This window comes from Panicum hallii, chromosome 9 (genome assembly GCF_002211085.1).
Source record: "Panicum hallii strain FIL2 chromosome 9, PHallii_v3.1, whole genome shotgun sequence".
Classification (NCBI taxonomy): Eukaryota; Viridiplantae; Streptophyta; class Magnoliopsida; order Poales; family Poaceae; genus Panicum; species Panicum hallii.
In genome coordinates, this window is record NC_038050.1 from 73,009,094 (window position 1) to 73,028,672 (window position 19,579).

General features: G+C 47.2%; 2 protein-coding genes across 2 annotated transcripts; both read right to left on the reverse strand.

Moving 5' to 3' along the window:
* Positions 1-11,730: 11,730 nt before the first annotated feature.
* LOC112876602 lies at positions 11,731-16,106 on the reverse strand. The gene is made up of 3 exons (XM_025940745.1): positions 15,278-16,106; positions 13,707-13,905; positions 11,731-13,030 (listed from the first exon to the last, which is right to left on the reverse strand). Exons 1-3 carry the CDS (start codon positions 15,827-15,829, stop codon positions 12,369-12,371), a joined length of 1,413 nt encoding a protein of 470 aa, XP_025796530.1. The 5' UTR covers positions 15,830-16,106; the 3' UTR covers positions 11,731-12,368.
* A 2,325-nt stretch (positions 16,107-18,431) lies between these two features.
* Positions 18,432-19,412, reverse strand: LOC112877691 (ethylene-responsive transcription factor ERF027-like). Its single transcript, XM_025942050.1, has one exon. The coding sequence runs from the start codon at positions 19,401-19,403 to the stop codon at positions 18,777-18,779; it is 627 nt and encodes a 208-aa protein (XP_025797835.1). The 5' UTR covers positions 19,404-19,412; the 3' UTR covers positions 18,432-18,776.
* Positions 19,413-19,579: the final 167 nt, after the last annotated feature.

A 19,579-nucleotide genomic window follows, 5' to 3' on the forward strand; every position in this document is an offset into this window, starting at 1 on the left:
CGGCCCAAAAACTATCGGAAACATTGTACTCGGAAAGCATTTATCTTGCCATGTCAATCAAGGTTCTATTTTTCCGCTCAACAAGACCATTTTGTTCCGGAGTGTATTTGGTTGAAAATTCATGCTTGATTCCTTTCTCATCACACCATTCTTCAACTCTTGTGTTTTTAAATTCACTTCCATTGTCACTCCTCACTCTCTTCACCTTGAGTTCAAATTCATTTTCGGCCCTTGTCAAGAATTTTTTGAATATGTCATAAGTATCGGCTTTGTCATGAAGAAAGAAAACCCAAGTATACCTTGAGTTATCATCCACTACCACAAGATAATAACAATTTCCACCAATACTTCTATAAGTAGTAGGACCAAATAAATCAATATGCAATAATTCCAATGGTCTCTCGGTTGACATGACACTTTTAGTTGGATGAGCATTTGCAACTTGCTTCCCGGCTTGACATGCACTACATAACTTATCTTTTTCAAACTTCACATTCTTCAAGCCAACTACTAAATCATGCTTTATGAGACGGTTGAGTTGTTTCATGCCAACATGACCAAGTCTTCTATGCCATAACCAACCAAAAGATGATTGAGTGAACAAACATGTAGACAAGTTGGCCTCTTTAGTAGCAAAATCCACAAGATATACATCCTCATATCTAAATCCCGTAAAGATGTGATTTTTTCCATCCAAGCTAGTCACTACTACATCATCTTTAGTGAAACTACATTTATATCCAAAATCACAAAGTTGAGTGACCGCTAAGAGATTGAACTTGAGAGAATCAACCAACAATACTTTTGAAAGAGAATGATCACTTGAAATTGAAATTGTACCAACTCCTTTGACTTTGCCTCGGCTATTGTCACCAAAGATAATATCACTATAGCCATCCACATTTTCATCTAGAGAGGAAAACATCATCGGATCTCCGGTCATGTGTTGAGTGCATCCACTATCAAGTACCCAATGTCTTCCTCCGGACTTGTAGTTTACCTACAATAAAGAAATAACTCTTTTAGGTACCCAAACTTTCTTGGGTCCTTCAACTTTAGCAACCAAGACTTTTGGTACCCAAATGGCATTCTTTTTAGCACCATCTATAGGTATTCCAATAAATTTTGCACTAACATTGCCATTTGAATTTCTCATAAGAATGTAACTTGAATCAAAGGATATGACTTTCATGTTGGTGCAATTCTTCTCAACATGACCAACCTTCTTGCATTTTTCACAATATGACTTACCACTACTCTTCACAAAGGTAGTTTTGGTTTGCACAAAAGCCTTCTTCCCTTTCTTAGGAATATATCCAAACCCTTGCTTGTTCAAGGTGAACTTTTGACTTGCCCAACAATGATTAAACATGGCTCTACTATCATAGCACTTTCTCAAATCATTAGTCAAGCAAGTAACCTCCTTTTTTAACAAATTATTTTCCATAATGAGAGATTCATTGCAAGATGAGTCATTAATTTTGGTGCAAAAAGAGCTAGTAGGACTAGAACCACAAGGTTTATCATCAATTAAATCACAACTCACACCAATGCTCAATGTTGCTTTTCTTTCATGATTAAGTAGGGCATTGTGAGCTTCCTCAAGCTTCTCATGAGTTTCTTTGAGATTCTCATGTGAAGTCTTTAGCTCTTCATAGGAATCTTGAAAAGAAGAAAACTTCAACCTCAATTCCTTTAACTTGGCCTTTTCTTTAGTCATGAATTCATCGGCATCATTGAGCATTTCAACAAGATCATCATATGAAAGTTCATCAAGTTCATCATCTTGTTGTACCTTTGCACCACCTTTTGCCATAAGACAATGTGGTGTGGAGAAGAGAGATGGAGCCTCCTTGATGGCGATCCCGGCAACTCCCTTGGATGGCTTGTCATCATCATCATCATCATCATCATCGGAGCTTGCATCAGAATCCCACTCAACAAAATAAGCTTGACCATTCTTCTTCTTCTTGATGAACTTCTTCTTCTTCTTCTCATCATTTTTCTTGTCTTTCTTGTTCTTGTCATCTTTCTTGTTTGGATAATTGACACTAATATGACCCATTTCACCGCATTGGAAACAAGTCTTGTCCATAAAAGGATTTTTTCTTGATGATTGACCTTTCTTGCCAAAATTCTTCTTGCTCATCATTCTATTGAATCTCTTGACAAAGAGAGCCATCTCTTCATCCGATTCTTCATCTTGGCACTCACTTTTTTCTTCCTTTTTGCTATCTTGAGCTTTGAATGCCACACTTCTCTTTTTCATATCAATTTCTCCCCCATGAGCTTCATCTTGAGATTTCTTGAACATGTCATGAGTGAGAACTTCTCCCAATATTTGTGTGGGAGTTGCGGTCTTCACATTTGACCTTACAAGCAAGGTCACAATTGTATCATATCTTTCCGGAAGGCATCTAAGAAATTTGTGGTTGAAATCCGCATCCGGTACCTCAAATCCAAGTCCCTTGAGGTCATTCACAATGTCATTTAGCCGGTTGAACATCTCGGCTATACTCTCATCCTTTTTCATGGTAAATTCACTAAAATTTCCCTTAAGCAAATATAACTTGGCCTCTTTCACACTTGATGTGCCCTCATGAATTTCCATGAGCTTTTCCCATATGTCATGTGCATTTGTGAGACTCTTGACTCTATTAAATTCGGTCACACCAAGGGCACTAAAGAGCACATTGACCCCTTGATCATTTAGTATCTCATTTTCCTCTTCTAGGAGTGTCAAATTTTTTGAGTCCAAAATGATATATCCATCATTTACCACTCTCCATATCTTTCTACTCATGGCTTTGATATGAGCCGACATCCTAGTCTTCCAATAATCATAATTGTTCCCATCAAAGAACGGTGGCTTCCCAACATGAATTCCATTATCACTAGTCATTGTTCTACTCCAAGATGGTTAAATCCGCAATTAATGGAGTACTTAGCTCTGATACCACTTGTAGGATCAAGAACACCGACTAGAGGGGGGGTGAATAGGCGGTTTAAAAACTAAAACCAACAACACTAGAGAAATTTAATTAGTAACAAAAGAAAGCCCTATGTCATGCTACTACTATGTCTAGAAAGGTTTGCAACCTAGGGTGACAAAATACAATTCAAGCTCTAGTAAAGTAAATTTCTCAAAATAACAACAATTAAAGAGAGCTAGAGAAATAACCAAGCTTGACACACAAATTTATCCCGTGGTGTCGATGACTTGCCGGTCACCCCTAATCCACGTTGAGGTGGATTCCAAGAATCAACCGCTCCTCTATCAAGAACCTCTTGATCTTGAGCCGGCTAGAAACAAGGAACCACTCCACACCTCGATTTCACTAGAGTTGCTCTTCACCACTCCGGTGAGGTGAGCACAAAACCTCTCACAACCGAAATCGGGGCTTCTCAACAATCTCCTTCAAGAAGCTCCACGAAATCACCTTCTCCAAGCCGTCTAGGGAGCGGCAACTCCCAAGAGTAACAAGCCAATAAACCTTGCTTGAAGATTCCCTAGTGCCACAAAGCTCAACCTCTTGATGCAATGCACTAGGAAGCACTCTCACTCTCAAAAATGCAAATCCTTAGCAAGTGTGTGAGAGAGAGGGATGTCTTAGCTCTAGAGGGTCAAGAATGCAGTCCAAATGGCCAAGAGAGTGACCCAAGGGCCGGGCAATGGGTATATATAGACATCCCATCAAAAACTAGCCGTTACAGTCTTTTCTGCGAGATCGCGGACCGTCCGGTTTCAAAAACCGGACCGTCCGCCGTTATAAACCAGAGAGTCAGAGAGCATTTAATGCGTGTCAGAACTAGCCGTTACAGCCCTGGCGGACGGTCCGCACACAACCAGCGGACCGTCCGCAGTTAAGTGTTCCACAACTCCAGAGACATGAGGGTCTCTGGAACAATCCTGGAATTAGCCAGCGGACCGTCCGCCACCAAGTGGCGGACCGTCCGCCGTTCAACCTAGAGGAACAAGCAGAGACAACAATGTTTCTGGATCAATTTATCAGAGTGCCTGCGGACCGTCCGCTCCACAGAAGCGGACCGTCCGCTCCACAGAAGCGGACCGTCCGCATGCCACACAATTTAGACAGACCAGAGAACATCCTTTCTGGAACGAAAAAGAGTTACAGTGGCGGACCGTCCGCCCAGGAGAGCCGGACCGTCCGCCAGCCACCAGATAAACCCTCTAAGCCTTTCTGGAACGGTAGCGGACCGTGTGCACCCAAGGGGCGGACCGTCCGCGCTAGAGCAGTCAAACATGTTCTTTTTCAAAACCCGGCAAAGTGTAGTTAGCCCTCATGCATGCATTTAGATATTTTGAGCAAAATGGCACTAGAGACCTGTCAAGCACGAGTACATGACCTCTCTTGATAGTACGGCTATCTACCCAACAAATCCGGTCACTTATCATCCACTAAGCACCTTGTGACCGGTAAAATTCAAAAGACCCTATTTTATACCTTTGCCTTGAGCCCAAACTTTTCTCATCGTCTCCAAAAATCCACACGTTCGCAAATAACTCTCATTCATCCGTGGATCAACCTATACTCATTTTCTCAAAAAGAATTGTTAATCCACAAACCGTTGTCATTAATTACCAAAATACGAATTAGGGGCCTAGATGCTTTCACCTGTCTTGGCCCTATGCTCTTCTAGAAGGTTGGTCCGCGGAGTGAGATCCGTCCCCGGCCAACAATGAAGATACTATGTGGTGTCGTGCCCGGGCTTAGCATGACATCCGTCTTGATGACGTATTGTAAATCCTCGCGTATGTTTTCCACTGCCAAAAGTCAAAACTTCCACAGTTTGTACTGTTTTCTCTAAGTTTAAAATTTCGTACTACTTTTGGAAACTCTTGTAATGTAATTCCCTATGATGTAAAATATGATGGTGACTGTATCTCTGGACTCACCTTCGTGTGAGGTAACCTTATTTGATCCTGTATCGGTGGTTTATCAGGACGCTACTCGACAGACCAAGGGATTATACCGTTTGAAGCACGTTGGAGCCCTCTGGAGTGGACTCGCGTACTTGAGCCGGTATAATTCAGGTTGGTTCTGCCACACCGGGGATGATGGATGCCTCACCATCGGACTCCTCGCCATTGGCGAGGACCCCTGCTCCACCGCCGGCCTCAAACACCACTGTTGCCTCCTCCGAGCGCACTCAAACGGCAACGCCACTGACTGTACACCCGAACTTCATCCTTGTCACCACGGTGCTACGTCGGGCGCACCGCCGTTCTTCAACGACGACGGGCCCTCGTCGAAGCCCGCTTGGCCGCCATCAATGGCGCAGCGCGCACGAGTGGCCCCTGCATGGCCGCCATCGGCGGTGGCGATGCCCGCGCCTCCACCGCCAGCGGCGCCGCCCTCAGCAGCGACCACCCTAGAGACGCGTCTAAGGTCACCCTCGGTGCCCGCCCCTGTGACGCCCTAGGCACTACCATCGCCAACTCCCTCCCTTCCACCAGTGGGGGCTTCCGCCCGCCGCCTCGGCCGTGTTGCGGCCATGCACCACTGCACTTGGAGCCCCGCCGCTCTGGGGCTCTGCTCCGGCCGTGAATCGGCCGGCGGTGACCGCGGCAGGCGCCGTTGCACGGGGGCGGACCGAGGCGCAGAAAAGGGCGAGGCTGCTCTGCAGCGCCGCAAGAGGAGGAGAAGGGCACAGGTACGACACGACGCGCTCAGCAGCAGGCGGCGGCCACCAATGGGAGGCGGTGGGTAAACCCTAACCGTCCCTCCGCCCCTCTATACAGGCCGATCGCGGCCAGGCGGCCTGGGCCTCTTCGGGCCACAACCGGCCCGCAGGCCGGGGCATGTCAAAAACCCGAGCCGCTTGTAGGCTGGAGTCGGCAGTGGCCAAGCCGAGCCAACTGCCAGCACGCCGAACTGGCTGCACATCGCCCCTCTCTCCCTCCCATGCAATCTTGCAATAAGGCACTCAAAGTTCTATCTATTTACATGTTATAAACTATACAATACTGCTGTTTATATTTGAGGCCCTAGATTGTTCTATTTTAATCCTCTGACTATTCAGTATTTGCAACTATCTGACTTGGGCCATGCTTGCAAAAATCATGCTATCAGCAAAAGATTTTATTAATGCAACTAATGAACCTAATCCAGAAGCTCCTATTTCAGAAGCAGCAAGTTTACGACCATGCGTTTTCTAAGGTACCATCTTCATTCTCATCTTAAGAACGAATATATGATGGAAGAAGACCCTAAAAATTTTTGAGTTTCACTCAGAGAGCGCTATAACCAGCAGCAGGTTATAATTATGCTAGAAGCAAGATGTGAGAGGTCTATACTCCGCCTTATGGATTTCAAATCTAGTGCAGAATATAATTCTGCAATACATAAGATTTGCTCCAAGCTTCAAGTTTTGCAATCAACCTATGAATGACGTAAAAAAGATTGAAATATTTTGTCTACATTTCTCCATACAAATAGGCTATTGCAACAGCAATACAGCCGCCACAGCTAGGATAAATATTCTGACTTGACATACGACTTACTTCAGGCAGAAAAATATGATGAAATCTTAACAAAGAATCATCAATTGTGCCCCGTGGGCACATCACCTTTACCTGAAGTTCACTATAATAGTCAGAACACACAAAGGAAATTTGGTGGCAAGAAATTCAAACAAAATTTTAAAGGGAAATGGAACAATAACAGGCAGAATTACAAGGCAAGCAAAGGTCATAACAAAGGAAAAATCACTCAAAAATATAACTCTCAAGTTTGTCAAAGGTGTGGTTGTCACAACCACAACACCAAGAAGTTCCACATTTCCAGGCATTTGGTTATATTGTACCAGAAATCTATTGGTAAGCAAATTCAAGGGGACAAGTTTGAAGCTTACTTCACTACTCGACCTACTAACACCAGTTGCTCCAAAGATGTTCCTACGGAACACAATGAAGATGTTCTTACGGAACACGACAATTGGAAGATCCCACCGCAGTTGGACGATTTATTCAGCATTGGCGATATGCTCATGGAATTCCAATCCAACGACATATTTGGAGACACCAACTAGTTTCCATTACCCCAAAAATTGATTACCTAGCCATATTCATATAATATTATATTGTAATTATTGTCGCAAGTATCGTAAGACATACGATACTAGATCAATAAAGTATGTATATATATAATCTATGAGTTAAATCTTTCATCTTATTATGATTTACTCACTATAAATTATACTACGGAAACAATCCTACTGGAGGAAAAAACTTTTAGTGGACAGTTGCACCACTAATACAATACTTAGGGAAATTAAATGTTTCCAAACTCTCACTAAGAGTAAAGGAAATGTCACAACCATCATTTGTCGCGATATCATAATTGAGAGTTCAGATCGAGCCACATTAATTCTTCCTGTGGGTACTCAACTAATAATCGAGGATGCACTCTTGTATCCCAAATCAACTCATACCCCTATTGAGTTATAAAGATATCCGTCGTAATGGTTTCCATGTTGAAACACATAACGACAATAAGGATGAATATCTATTCATCACTAAAAATGATGGATACATCAAGCAGGTGCTTGAGAATTTCCTTCAGTATCATCAGGATTATATTATACATACATCAAATCCGTACAACATTGTTGCATATAAGATAATTTTTCAAAATCTTGATGTCTTCAAGCCTTGGCATGATCACCTAGGTCATCCTGGAATTGGAATGATGCGAAAAATTGTTAGCAATTTGCTTGGTCATCACATGAATACTTCAAAATTTCCCAAATCTTCAGATTTTATGTGCACTACATGTGCTATGGGAAAATTAATTTTAAGACCCTTCTTATCTTAAGATAAAGGTTAAACCACTAACATTTCTTGAACGCATTCAAGAAGATATTTGTGGTCCTATTCATCCATTGATAAGTCCATTGAGGTACTTCATGGTACTTATTGATGCATCAACAAGATGGTCCCATGTATGTTTATTATCCACTAGAAACCATGCTTTCGCAAGGTTCATTGCTCTAATTATCAAATTAAGAGCACATTATCCGGAAAATCTAATAAAATCCATCAGGATGGATAATGCCGTCGAGTTTTCCTTGAAATCCTTTAATGATTATTGTGTGGCTCTAGGCATTAATGTGGAACATTATGTACCTTATGTACATACACAAAATGGATTAGCCGAATCTCTTATCAAGAGAGTAAAATTAATTGTAAGACCATTACTACAGAATTCTGAATTACCAACATCTTCTTGGGGTCATGCGGTCTTACACGCCGCAGACTTGATTCAAATAAGACCTACTGCATATCATACGGTTTCCCCGTTGCAGTTACTATGTGGGAATCAACCAAGTATTTTCCATCTGCGAAAATTCGGTTGCGCTGTATACGTACCGATTCACCACTGCAGCATACATCAATGGCCCCATAGAAAATTGGGGATGTATGTGGGTATAAATCACCGTCAATCATAAAATACCTCAAGCCTCTTATAGGGGACTTATTCGCTGCCCGTCATGCTGATTGCATCTTCGATGAGGATAATTTTTCGGCATTAGGAGGAATCAATATGTACCATAACGAATGCCAGGAAATAAATTGGAATGCCTCAAGTATTCGGTCTTATGATCCGCATAGTATAGAATCTGAACTTGAAGTTCAAAAGATTACCAATTTGCAAAATATTGCAAATAACTTGCCTGAAGCTTTTAGTGACTACAAAGGTGTCACAGAATCATACAATCATGTCGTTAATGTACCAGAAACAGTAGAAATTTTGACTCAAAATCTCCCAAATAAAAATAAGAGGGGAGAAGTATGGTAAAAAAGGATAAAACTCTAAAATAACATCCACAGAAACAAAGGAAGACTGCTTCCAAAACGGTAAATACAAATCAACATCAAGTTGAATGACACCAATTGAATATTGAAAATCCAAACAATATGGATGTTCAACAGATACACCATATACCTAGCACAAAATGTATACACAAATATAAGTGCTAGGACATCAGAAAACTTTGACTCAAATATTTTGCAAAATATAGAAGAGTCACAAAGGGTAAATAAAATTTCCACCAATTATATTGATTCTGAAGAATCATTCAATAGAAAGACTACAATTATGGATATTAATTTCTACTCTAAGATTGTAATTGGCCTTCATTCTGATCCAGAGAATAAGTCCATAGCAGAGTGTATTAAGCACTCCAGCTGGATCAAATGAAAGGATGCAATTGAGGCAGAATTGCACTCGCTCAAAAAACGAGAGGTACTCTCATCGGTTATACCTACTCCTCGTAATATTTTTCCCGTAGGATGAAAATGGATTTTTATCCGTATAAGGAATAAAAATAATGAGGTGGTGAGATAAAAAGCGAGGCTTGTAGCACAAGGGTTCACGCAGAGGACCGGCATCGATTTTGATAAAATATATTCTCCAGTTATGAGTGATATAACATACTTAATATTATTGGCAGCTCAGAAAGATCTATCCATGCATCTCATGGATGTAGTGACAACATAAATATTTATAGGTCACTAGATTTGGATATTTATATAAAAGTTTCTAAAGGCTTGATATTCCGAACAAAAATTATTCTCGCAACATGTATTGTGTAAAGCTTCAAAAGTCATTATACTGCTTGAAGCAGTCGGGAAGAATATGGTACATTCGACTAAATAAATTTCTTCTGCAGAAAGATTTTTCCAATAATGATGTTTGCCCATGTGTATTCATCAAGAAATCCTTAAGTGGATTTTATATCATTTCCGTGTATGTGGATGATCTCAATATCATTGAAAATATACGAGATATAGATGGAGCACGCAACCATTTAAAGACGGAGTTTGAAATGAAAGATTTGGGTAAAACCAAATTTTATTTAGGCTTTCAGCTTGAATATTCCCCATCAAGGATATTAGTAAATCAGACTGCATATATACAGAAAATTCTTCAGAAATTCAATATAGATAAATCATATCCATCAAAGACATCTATGGTTGTTCGATCTCTTGATATGAATAAGGATCAATTCAGATCAAAGGATGAAGATGAAGAATTATTGGGACCTGAAGTTCCATATCTATGGAGCGCTAATGTATGTAGCAAAATGCACCAGGCCTCATATTGCATTTGCGGCAAATTTACTGGCTAGACATAGCGCAACTGCAACTCCAACAAAACGTTATTGGACGAGAGTCAGATATCTCCAAAGTACATAACTCCAAAGTACACAAGATCTTGGTTTATTCTATCAGTTTGACCAAGATAAAGCTATAATCGGATATACACATGCTGCCTATCTATCTGATCCCCACAATACCAGATCTCAGAGAAGCTTTGTATTTTTACATGGTGGAACGGCTATATCATGGAAATCATCCAAACAAAATCTAGTAGCCACATCCACTAATCATTCTGAAATAACTGCATTATATGAAGCTTCACGCGAATGGGTATGGCTTCGCAGAATGATCAATCACATACAACAATCATGTGTTATTGGTTCAATCATGAAACCAACAATTATCTATGAAGATAATTCTTCTTACATTACACAAATGAATGCTGGTTATATAAAGAGCAATATCAGAAAACACATTGCTCCTAAATTATTCTTGCAAACTAAGTCATGTGATAATCTTGCAAATTTGTTCATAAAGTCTTTACCTACATCATTATTCCAGAAATATATTTTTGGAATTGGTACGAGACGACTTAAATATTTGCAAGCATCAGGGGGAGTAAACCTTTGATATAACGTGTTTATAATCTTCTGATTATAAAATTACACTCTTTTCCTAATGAATTTTTCCTATCAAGATTTTCTCGTACATAGGTTTTTAATGAGGCAATGTGCTATTAAGCAATCATATATGTCATATCAATATTTTATCCTATTTTCTCAAAAAGGGTTTTAAAGAAGTTTTTCCCATGACATATCCACACTTCTCCTTATTTTCCTCATAGAATTTTTCAAGGAGTTATTCCATTATTTACCGGACCACGAGAACAAATTGATCAAGTGGGAGTGCTACGAAGAAAATAGATTAGTGATCAATTTCTCTAATTAATTAATTAGTTGATGATGAATGACATCATTAAATAGCTTACTAATCATGAAAGGGCCAACCCGAAGAGGTATTGTCGGTGTTTTACTGCCACGCCCACCGAGGGATACCCCCGAGGTGGTGAGTTTGTAGGTAGGATGTCGCCGAGATCAGGAACTCGAAGGTGCAAGAAACATAAGGTTTAAACAGGTTCGGACCGCCGAGAGCGTAACACCCGACGTCCTGTGTGGTTTGTATTTTCTTAGGTGGTAATCGGATGATCTCCTGTTTGGAGGGGGTCCCTGTCCGCCCTTATACAGTCTGGGGGACAGGTTTACATGAAAGTCGTAGTCGGATCCAAGCCCAGGAGTCCTACTCGGATAGTTTCCTACCGTGTCCGATTAGTTTCACTACGTATAGGTAGTCCTACTATTACAATAGATGTAGGGCGTGGGCCATATCTCATCTCTTATCCTATGAAAAGTACGCCACGTGCATAGTTCCGTGTGTCCGAGTCTGACAGGCGTGTCTCTTCAGCCCTTTAGCCCCTTGAGCATGTATATAAACAGTGGTCCTCTCAATAAAATATAACAATTTACTCCATTTATTCTCCCTTTCACTTTTACTCTGCAACATGTACAAACCCACTAGCATTAGCATCCGTGGTGACATGAACATGGGGGATAATTGTGGCCAGAAGACCGGAGAGGAGAATGGCCGACATAGGAGCCCAAAAAAATGAACTAAGCCCAGCTATATATTATCTGTCAAGGCTCACCACAAGGCCTATGGACCTGGTGAACTAAAGCTCGTGGACTTTGCAGGCCTGAGTAAAACGACTGCAGGAGCACGATTTTGGATCGCCTATAACATCTTTCAGCTCCACGACATCACTATTTGTTGTTTCTTTGTCTGAACAGCCACACCGAGCTTCAAGCTGAAACAGTAATGGCCCAGGACGCTTATAATTTTTCTTTTTTTGAAATATTCCTCAGATTCTATTGCCTTGTAGCAAACGCTAATGAAACCTTTGCTGTTCTGTTCAGCACATATCCCGGTCGTGGTAGCAGTGATTTAATAAGCAACGAGTTCGATCACCATGTGAGACGCACGGATCACAATCCCAGCAAAAACCACAAAAATTTGAGCTGCTAGCTCCCTCGGACATGTACGCGCGCGCTCTTCGTTCTGTCCATGGCAGGATGGGACCTCGCCGTGTTAACGTCACGGGGTTTTCGCCCGCCGGCGGCCAAAACCCCGTGACGTTAACACTGCACCATCCACGATCGATGAGCAATTCCTAGTCTAGTAGCTCCATCTACGGCCGGCCGTCACCGTGCCACCAAGGCACCAGCTCCGCGACCAGCTCGTCCAGCAGCCCGTCCATGACGAACCCCTCCACCGCCGCGCCGACGTCCCGCTCGTCCTCGCCCACGCACATCCACCGCCGGCCCCGCTCCATGTCCTCCAGCGCCGCCTTCCCGGAGAGCATCACGTCCCTGATGCCCCACTGCGGCCCCGCGCCCCGCAGCCACTCCGCGGCCGCCCCCACCAGCCGGTCGTCGTCCGCCGGCCGGACCGTCCCGACCACCGAGGAGCGGAGGCGGTCGACCCCCTCCGCGAAGAAGTCGAGCACGAGCACCTGGGAGACCTCGTCTACGGCCGCCGCCGTGTCCTCGAGTTCGAGGAGCAGCTGCGCGAGCAGGCGGTATTCGTCAAGCTCTTCTTGATCCCGTGATTTCTGCTCGACGCACTGGTGCTCCTCGCCGTGGCGTGGCGCCGTCGTCGTCGACGTCGCGCTACTGGTTGTGTCCGTCGATGTCGAGCTGGTGGTCGGGAGGTGCGTGCTCGCGCCGACGGATTCGCCGGACTCCGAGGTGGTGGTGGTGGTGGTGAACCGCGCCTCGAGATCCACGGGGTCGACTGCCGCCTGCGCAATGCCGTCGTACCGCCGGATCTTGTGCGCCTGCTTCGTCGTCCCTGCAGTCCCACCGTACCATGAGATCCAAATTAAAATCGGCAGTTAATTGATTGGTTAAACTGTTTGTCCTCAACCATCTCAATGAAACGAATTTACTTGTCCTCGATCTCCCAGATTTACTGTTGCTGATGATGAGTTTGTTTAACCGGGACGATGCACATCGCAATTACCTAAGTTGCTACTAGTTGACCTAGGCATGTACATGGCATGGTACTACGTGATGCGACAATCGTCGCGATCACGTGGCATTGATCAGTCATCATCATGGCCTTGTACTACACTACTCTATCTCTATACTTACGGTGCCATGTTAATGCGTGATCGAGGACAACTATTGACTATATACACGAATGAATGCAGAGATCGAGAGGGAGGGAAAGGCTACAGCCTACAAACAAGAGTCAAAATACTAATAAGGTCTCCAGCCAAGGAGACCGGGTTCGGCATTGGAGTGCTACACCATACCGTGGCGGCACACTAACCGAGCAATGGTCTGTCCTATATGTGACGGTTACACAGAGCAACCTAAGCGCGTTAGATGATTGCCGGATAATGTAGTAGCTATGCATCTCGTGTAACTCTGTAATAAGCATGAACAGTGGTGGTAGCAGAATGAAACCGAGCAAAAACCAGGAGGAATCGAAGCAGCGGAGAGATAGAATTAACGTGGCTTACTGTGGAGAAGAAGATCCGGCGGTGTCGTCGTCGGGCAGCGGTGGAAGGAAGGCGAGCACGTGCCGGCGTCACTCCGTTCGTCGCCGTCGTCGTCATCGAAGGGGAAATCCAGAACGGACACGGGGCTCAGCTGTTGCTTGTCCTCCATCCCCAACTTGCTGCTGACGCGCCCCACCGCGGGATCGCCACCCGCCTGCATCTGCATGGACATAGGAAAAAATGGGTTACGTTCGTCCGCACGTCATCATTACCAATCTCGTTAACGCTGGCAGGCACTAGTAAGTACATGGTGGGCTACCGTTAATTGTAGTATATCTACAGCAATGGCAGGCGAAGGTGCCGACGACGGCAGAAAGTCCAAGATGCATGATTGTGACCGATCCATCGTTTTGTTCTTTGAGACCACTCCACGGGTTATTTGTCCGATCCTTTTTGGGCCTGTGTTAATTATTTGTACCACAAGATCGACAGAGGCGCCATGATCGACGGCCCAAAGATTGCTCTACTACGTATCATGCAGGATCGATCCTACAGTCACAGGCATGAGGCATCTATCTAGCCTGTGTGTGTGGATTGGCCGGACTGCGTATCCCAATGAGGAGCAGTAAAGCGGTGGAGCAATCAGGCCTAGCTGCTCTCGATCGATCTTTTGGAGCAGCGCGACGGTGATATAGAGTAGCTAATCTCCGTGTCCACTCCGTTGGGCTCACTTCCCACCACGCCACTGAATGACTCAAAGGTCCTACGACTGAGAGTGCTTCGTTCCCACCAGTATTCTCCTCAACTCAAAGTTCGTGTCTGAATCCAGCCTTCTACTGCCGACTTCACAGGGCAAAACAGCAACAGAGCACTAGCTTAGCTGTATTGGAGTACCAAGTGGTAGCAGTAATCTACGAGGGTATTTTTACCATGGAATGGAGGGCCCACGTGCCAGGGAGTTGACGCCGCCTGTCAGACTGTCAATCCATGGCTGATCACCTGATCAGTTGGCGAGGCACGACTATTTTGGGCTTCACCGACAAACACAAAGCAAGCCCATCCCATCACCGTCTCCTCCTCCTCCTGCTGCTGCTGCTCAAGTAATCGATCAAGTTCTCTACGCTACTCCGCGCCACATGTAAAAATTCCTAATGCCGGCTGGTTTTACACACATACTAGTAGATGAATGAGCTAGTGGAGAGGACTTATTAGAGGGAGGGAGGGACCCAAAAAATAAATAAATAAAGGTCCACATGAAGAATCATCAAAGAGGGTTGAGATTCTTTTCTGGTAGATACGATCTGCAGTCTTAAAATACCTCTATGATTTAAAATTTGCACAGCTTTGCTCGGTTGAGCTGGGTGGAAAGGAATGCAGCAAGCAGATACTCCTAGCTAGCACTGGTAATTTTGCGTTGGCCCACATTGTGCTTGTGCATGCATCATGGGGGCGGGGCACAGCGATGGATCACCAGACGGTTTCGAATTTATGCTCGCCCAACCAACAAGACGCACGATGATTGAAGCAGCATTAAACACGGCAGGGGCCGAATGAAGGGATCGGAGAGAGCAACTGGGCAGGCGAGCACTAACCTTGTTCCCGTCTGCCGTGGCGCCGGGCGCGGCGTCCGTGCAGTCGTGGTCCGCCGAGCTTGTTGTGGAGGAGGACGACGGCTTCTCGCACTCGAACGCGGGCGGGCACGCCATCTTCTCACCAATGGCGGCTATGTCCACCTCGGACTCAGCGGCATACTCCGACCCCGAGTCCGAAGCGGAGCAGCTGCTGACGAGCGGCGACGGGAACCCGCACGAGTCCCGGTCGTCGAAGAAAAGGTCGTCATCCTCGTCGTCGCGGCGCCTCCAGAGACCCTCCTTGATCCGTCGCGAGAAGCTCCTGGAGAGGCTGGAGATCCTGGCGAGCGCGCCGGGGCCGGGGCTCCTGGCGATGGAGAAGAGCGAGGACGGCGACCGCGAGGGGCTCCGCCGGAGGTCGGCCTCGACGAGGAGCCGCACGGGCGCCTGCAGCGCGTCGTCGCTCCAGGGCAGGCAGCGCGGGTAGGAGCGGAAGCCGTCGCTGCTGGAGTCGCAGCCGAGCTCCAGGAAGTCACGCAGCGTGAGCGGCCCTCTCGCCGCCGCCGCCGCCATCGGTCCTCTTTCTTGCTGCCGCGCCGCGTGTCGGCGACGGAATGCTGCCGCTGCTGTTGCTATGGATGCCAGTAAGGAAGAGGAAGAAGGAGCATGTGGGGCTGCGCTGGCGCGGCAGAGGCCAGTGAGGCTTGGTGTTCGTGGGGGTTTAAATGAGATGGATGGACGGATGGATGGATCGAGGTGGAGGACGGAGAGGGAGAGGAGTGGAGTGGGAGTGGGAGGGGGCGAGATGTGGGGTGAGGCCGGGAGGGAGAGCGATCTGCCTGTGCCTGCTTGCCCGGGGGCCGGGGCGGATGATGAATGGCCGCGCCCCTTGGTCGGTTTAAGTAGACGGGGTAGGTGCGAGCAGCTGCGTTTCCCTTTGAAGAAGCAAGGCAGCCGTTTCTTCTGTGTCAACTCCATGTCAACCCGGGCGTGGTCTTACTGAATGCACATCGAGTCCGTGTGCTCTCGGTTTCGCGATCTTACTACTCGGTTTCTGCAATGTACGCTGAACAACGACCCAATGAGCAAGCAGTGCAAGTTTACCTACTTGCATTGCATCTTGGGATGATCGGCTCTTCAGTATTCAGTGGTACTAGTAGTAGTCTCCACCCGGACACCCTACTTGCTGCAGGAGTACTAGTAGCTCACCGCTTCACCTGCTGGGTGCATGGCTTATCCTGCGTGCTATTAGGTGAACAGCAAACAAGTCCGAGACCCGACGTGCTCCAGGACATTGTTCGTTCACCCATTCGTGGAACCAAGACTTAATTAGACAGGAAGAACATTTATTATCTTCATCTGAAGTTACGTTTGCATGCAGAGTGGTTAGAGGAGGGCTTGGGGCCCAGCCAAACCAAACCACCACCGTTGCTGTCGTCGCTCGCAAGTGTCTTGGTTGCCGTCTACAATACACACACATCCATGTCACCCATTAATCACGTGCATGATTGTTCCGGCCAGCAGCACACGATTTTTCGGTGCCACGGCCCACGGCCTGTCCGTGCACGGATGGGCCCCCCGAATTCACTGCCGTGTCAAGCGTCACAAAACAAACCGTGGGAGACAAGAAGGATCCCTCCCTGGCGATAGATTGTGGTTGACAATTCCTTCCTCCGTGGCGCTGGCGTGTCCCGTCGCCTGTGCCTGCGTGGGACACCGGAGATGGCCATGGCGATCGAGGCATTGACCTGCGGGCAGGCGAACCTTCGGCGCTGTTTCCGGGGACGCACCCGTCGCCGTGAGCGTGGGACTCGGCGATTCATCAGTACGGATGCTGCTGCCTGTGTAGGACTGGTGCCATTAATCGCTAGATGCCCCTTGCCTGCTTGCTTGTCAAGTCTCGGCTCGTCTCGTTTATTTTAAGTTAATAATATCCGACCGATGTGCCAGTTTGATCTACAGTCTGACTCGCATTTAAAAGTCCAGGGATCTTCCGTTCCGAATCGATTCGTCGTCGTTCGTGGACGAATGCAAAACCAGCCAGTTTTGAATGGGCAAGCCGCAAGCCTCGATGTCAATCCATTCGCAACACTGGCCTGGCGAGGACAGAAGCCGAACCCACCACTCCGCTCATTCGTGTTGCTCAAAGTGGTGGGCAACGAACGCCGGTCACGGTCACCCACACGCGTAGCGGCGAGGCGCACCGACACGTCGCGCCGACCTGACCTCACGGCACGCACGCCGGGCCGCGCCCGCCACTACCACCGCCTACACAAAAGCACAACGCGTCAAGCAGAACAAGGATCAGCCAGGTTTATTTGCGCGGCCATTGCATAACCTTTCTCTGCTTCCGCGTACCACCACAGGCGTGGTGCTGCCGTACGCCGCCGCTACGAGGACTGGAGGACACCGGCTGCTGTACGCCGTCGCGCCCGGTGGGGGCATGGCATTCCATTCACTCCGTCGTCCCGCCTGCAGTGCAGTACAGCCACCAAAACCAAACCTTGCGTGCCCTAGCTACAGGAGAAGGGTCTCTCTTACATTTCCAACCAATAACTTTGCACTGGTACAGATTCGCGGCCGATCCAGTGAGATCAGATCTTGATCGCAGCCTGGCTAGTAGTACTAGTAGCAGCAGTCCCTAGAATAATACTTACGAGATGTATGTACTACTGCAGAATTTGTACATCTGGGGCTGGGAGGCCTCCCCGCGCTCCCTTATGCTCGCTCTACTGCTCTCTGCTTTGCGGTGAAAGAACACGTTTAGGTTTAGGAGGGGCTCCTTGCACGGCGAAGCCGGAGCTGGAGCAAACGGAGCCACCACCGGCGCCTGAAAAAAGAACTCCAACTCTGTTTCACACCTCCGCAGAAACCCCTGTTTAGATTGCAAGCAACTTGCAACAGTGCTACTGTAGCACTTTCGTTTGTATTTGATAAATTTTATCTAATTATGGACTAATTAGGCTTAAAAGATTCGTCTCGTGATGTACAATTAAACTGTGCAATTAGTTTTTTTTTACATACATTTACTGCTCCATGCATGTGTCCCAAAATTGATGTGATGGAGAGAGAGCGTAAAAAGTTGGAATTTTGAAATCATCTAAACAAGGCCCCAGTTTGGCAGGGTTCCGAGCCGCTCATGGAGCCCTGCCAAATGGGGCTCAAAGTACGCAGAGCCAGGGGACGGGAGTACAGTACTGGAGCCGCAGATACATACACGTGTTCACCGATTTGGCGGCAGAGTATCAACCCTACGCTGTAACTCTGGTTACGGGTACCAGCTGATCCGCTACCACAGCATAGGACAAGCTCGGCGTCCCGTACAACGTACATTCTCTAGCTAGTAACATTGCCGTAAAAATGTAAAAAAACAAAAGGGGCTGCACATACAACAGAAGGTTCTGTATCCCCTACCCTGTTAGTCTCTGCCAACCATATCACGTAGGCGTGGCCGCAGCAAAAGAAACATACGCCTCGTCGTGGTCAGGTTCTATACATGCAGCGTGTCAGGCAGGATGGCTCAGGAGTGATCCCACAAGCTCATGCCGTTGTCGTTGTCCTCCTCCTCCAGCGACCCGGCTCCGTCCGCCGTGGGGCTCAGCCTCGGCGGGCTCATCATCAGCCCCTCGGCCATGCCTTCCAGCAGCCGCGGCATCTGGAAGACGTCGTCCTCGTCCACAATGCGCCTCTCACCCGCCCGCTGCTCCGACGCCGACGCACCCGCGGCCTCCGACCCGGACGTGCTCGCCGCCGCAGCCGCTTGCGGCAGATAGGAATGACCAGCGCATTCTCCGGGACGACGACCGGCCATCGCGGCAGCCGCAGCGGCCGCGGCCGCGGCCGCCGCGCGGATGTCGTCGGGGGAGCACGAGGCCGGCGCCGGGCGGGACGCGGCCGCGCCGGGGAAGTTGAGCGCGGCCTCGGCGCCGCGCAGCGCCAATGCGGCGGCGTCGTACGCGGCGGCGGCCATCTCGGGGCTCGGGTACGTGCCCAGCCAGATCCTGGTGGACTTGCGGGGCTCGCGGATCTCCGACACCCACTTGCCCCCGCGGTACCGGATGCCGCGGTACACCGGGTGGCGCGTGTCCGCGCGCACGCGCCTCAATGGCAATGGCGGCGCACCCGCCGCGTCCTGCTCCTGCTCCATCTCACCGGACATTCGAACACGCTGCACCGGAGGACACAAGCCTTTCCTACAAGAAACGTGCTGGAAATGCTACGATCACGGCCATGGATACCGCGACGCTAGGAGCACGAGGGTTTAAAAACAGGGGAGTAGGTGGTGGAAGAAAAAAAAACTTGGGACGACGCGTTTGAGTTCGA

Coding starts and splice junctions, on each gene's coding strand:
- LOC112876602 (XM_025940745.1), bottom strand. CDS start 15,829: ATGGCGGCGGCGGCGGCGAGAGGGCCGCTCACGCTGCGTGACTTCCTG. Junction 13,906..15,277: donor CCACGGCAGACGGGAACAAG/GTTAGTGCTCGC, acceptor ATGTCCATGCAG/ATGCAGGCGGGTGGCGATCC. Junction 13,031..13,706: donor GCCGGATCTTCTTCTCCACA/GTAAGCCACGTT, acceptor GTGGGACTGCAG/GGACGACGAAGCAGGCGCAC.
- LOC112877691 (XM_025942050.1), bottom strand. CDS start 19,403: ATGGAGCAGGAGCAGGACGCGGCGGGTGCGCCGCCATTGCCATTGAGG.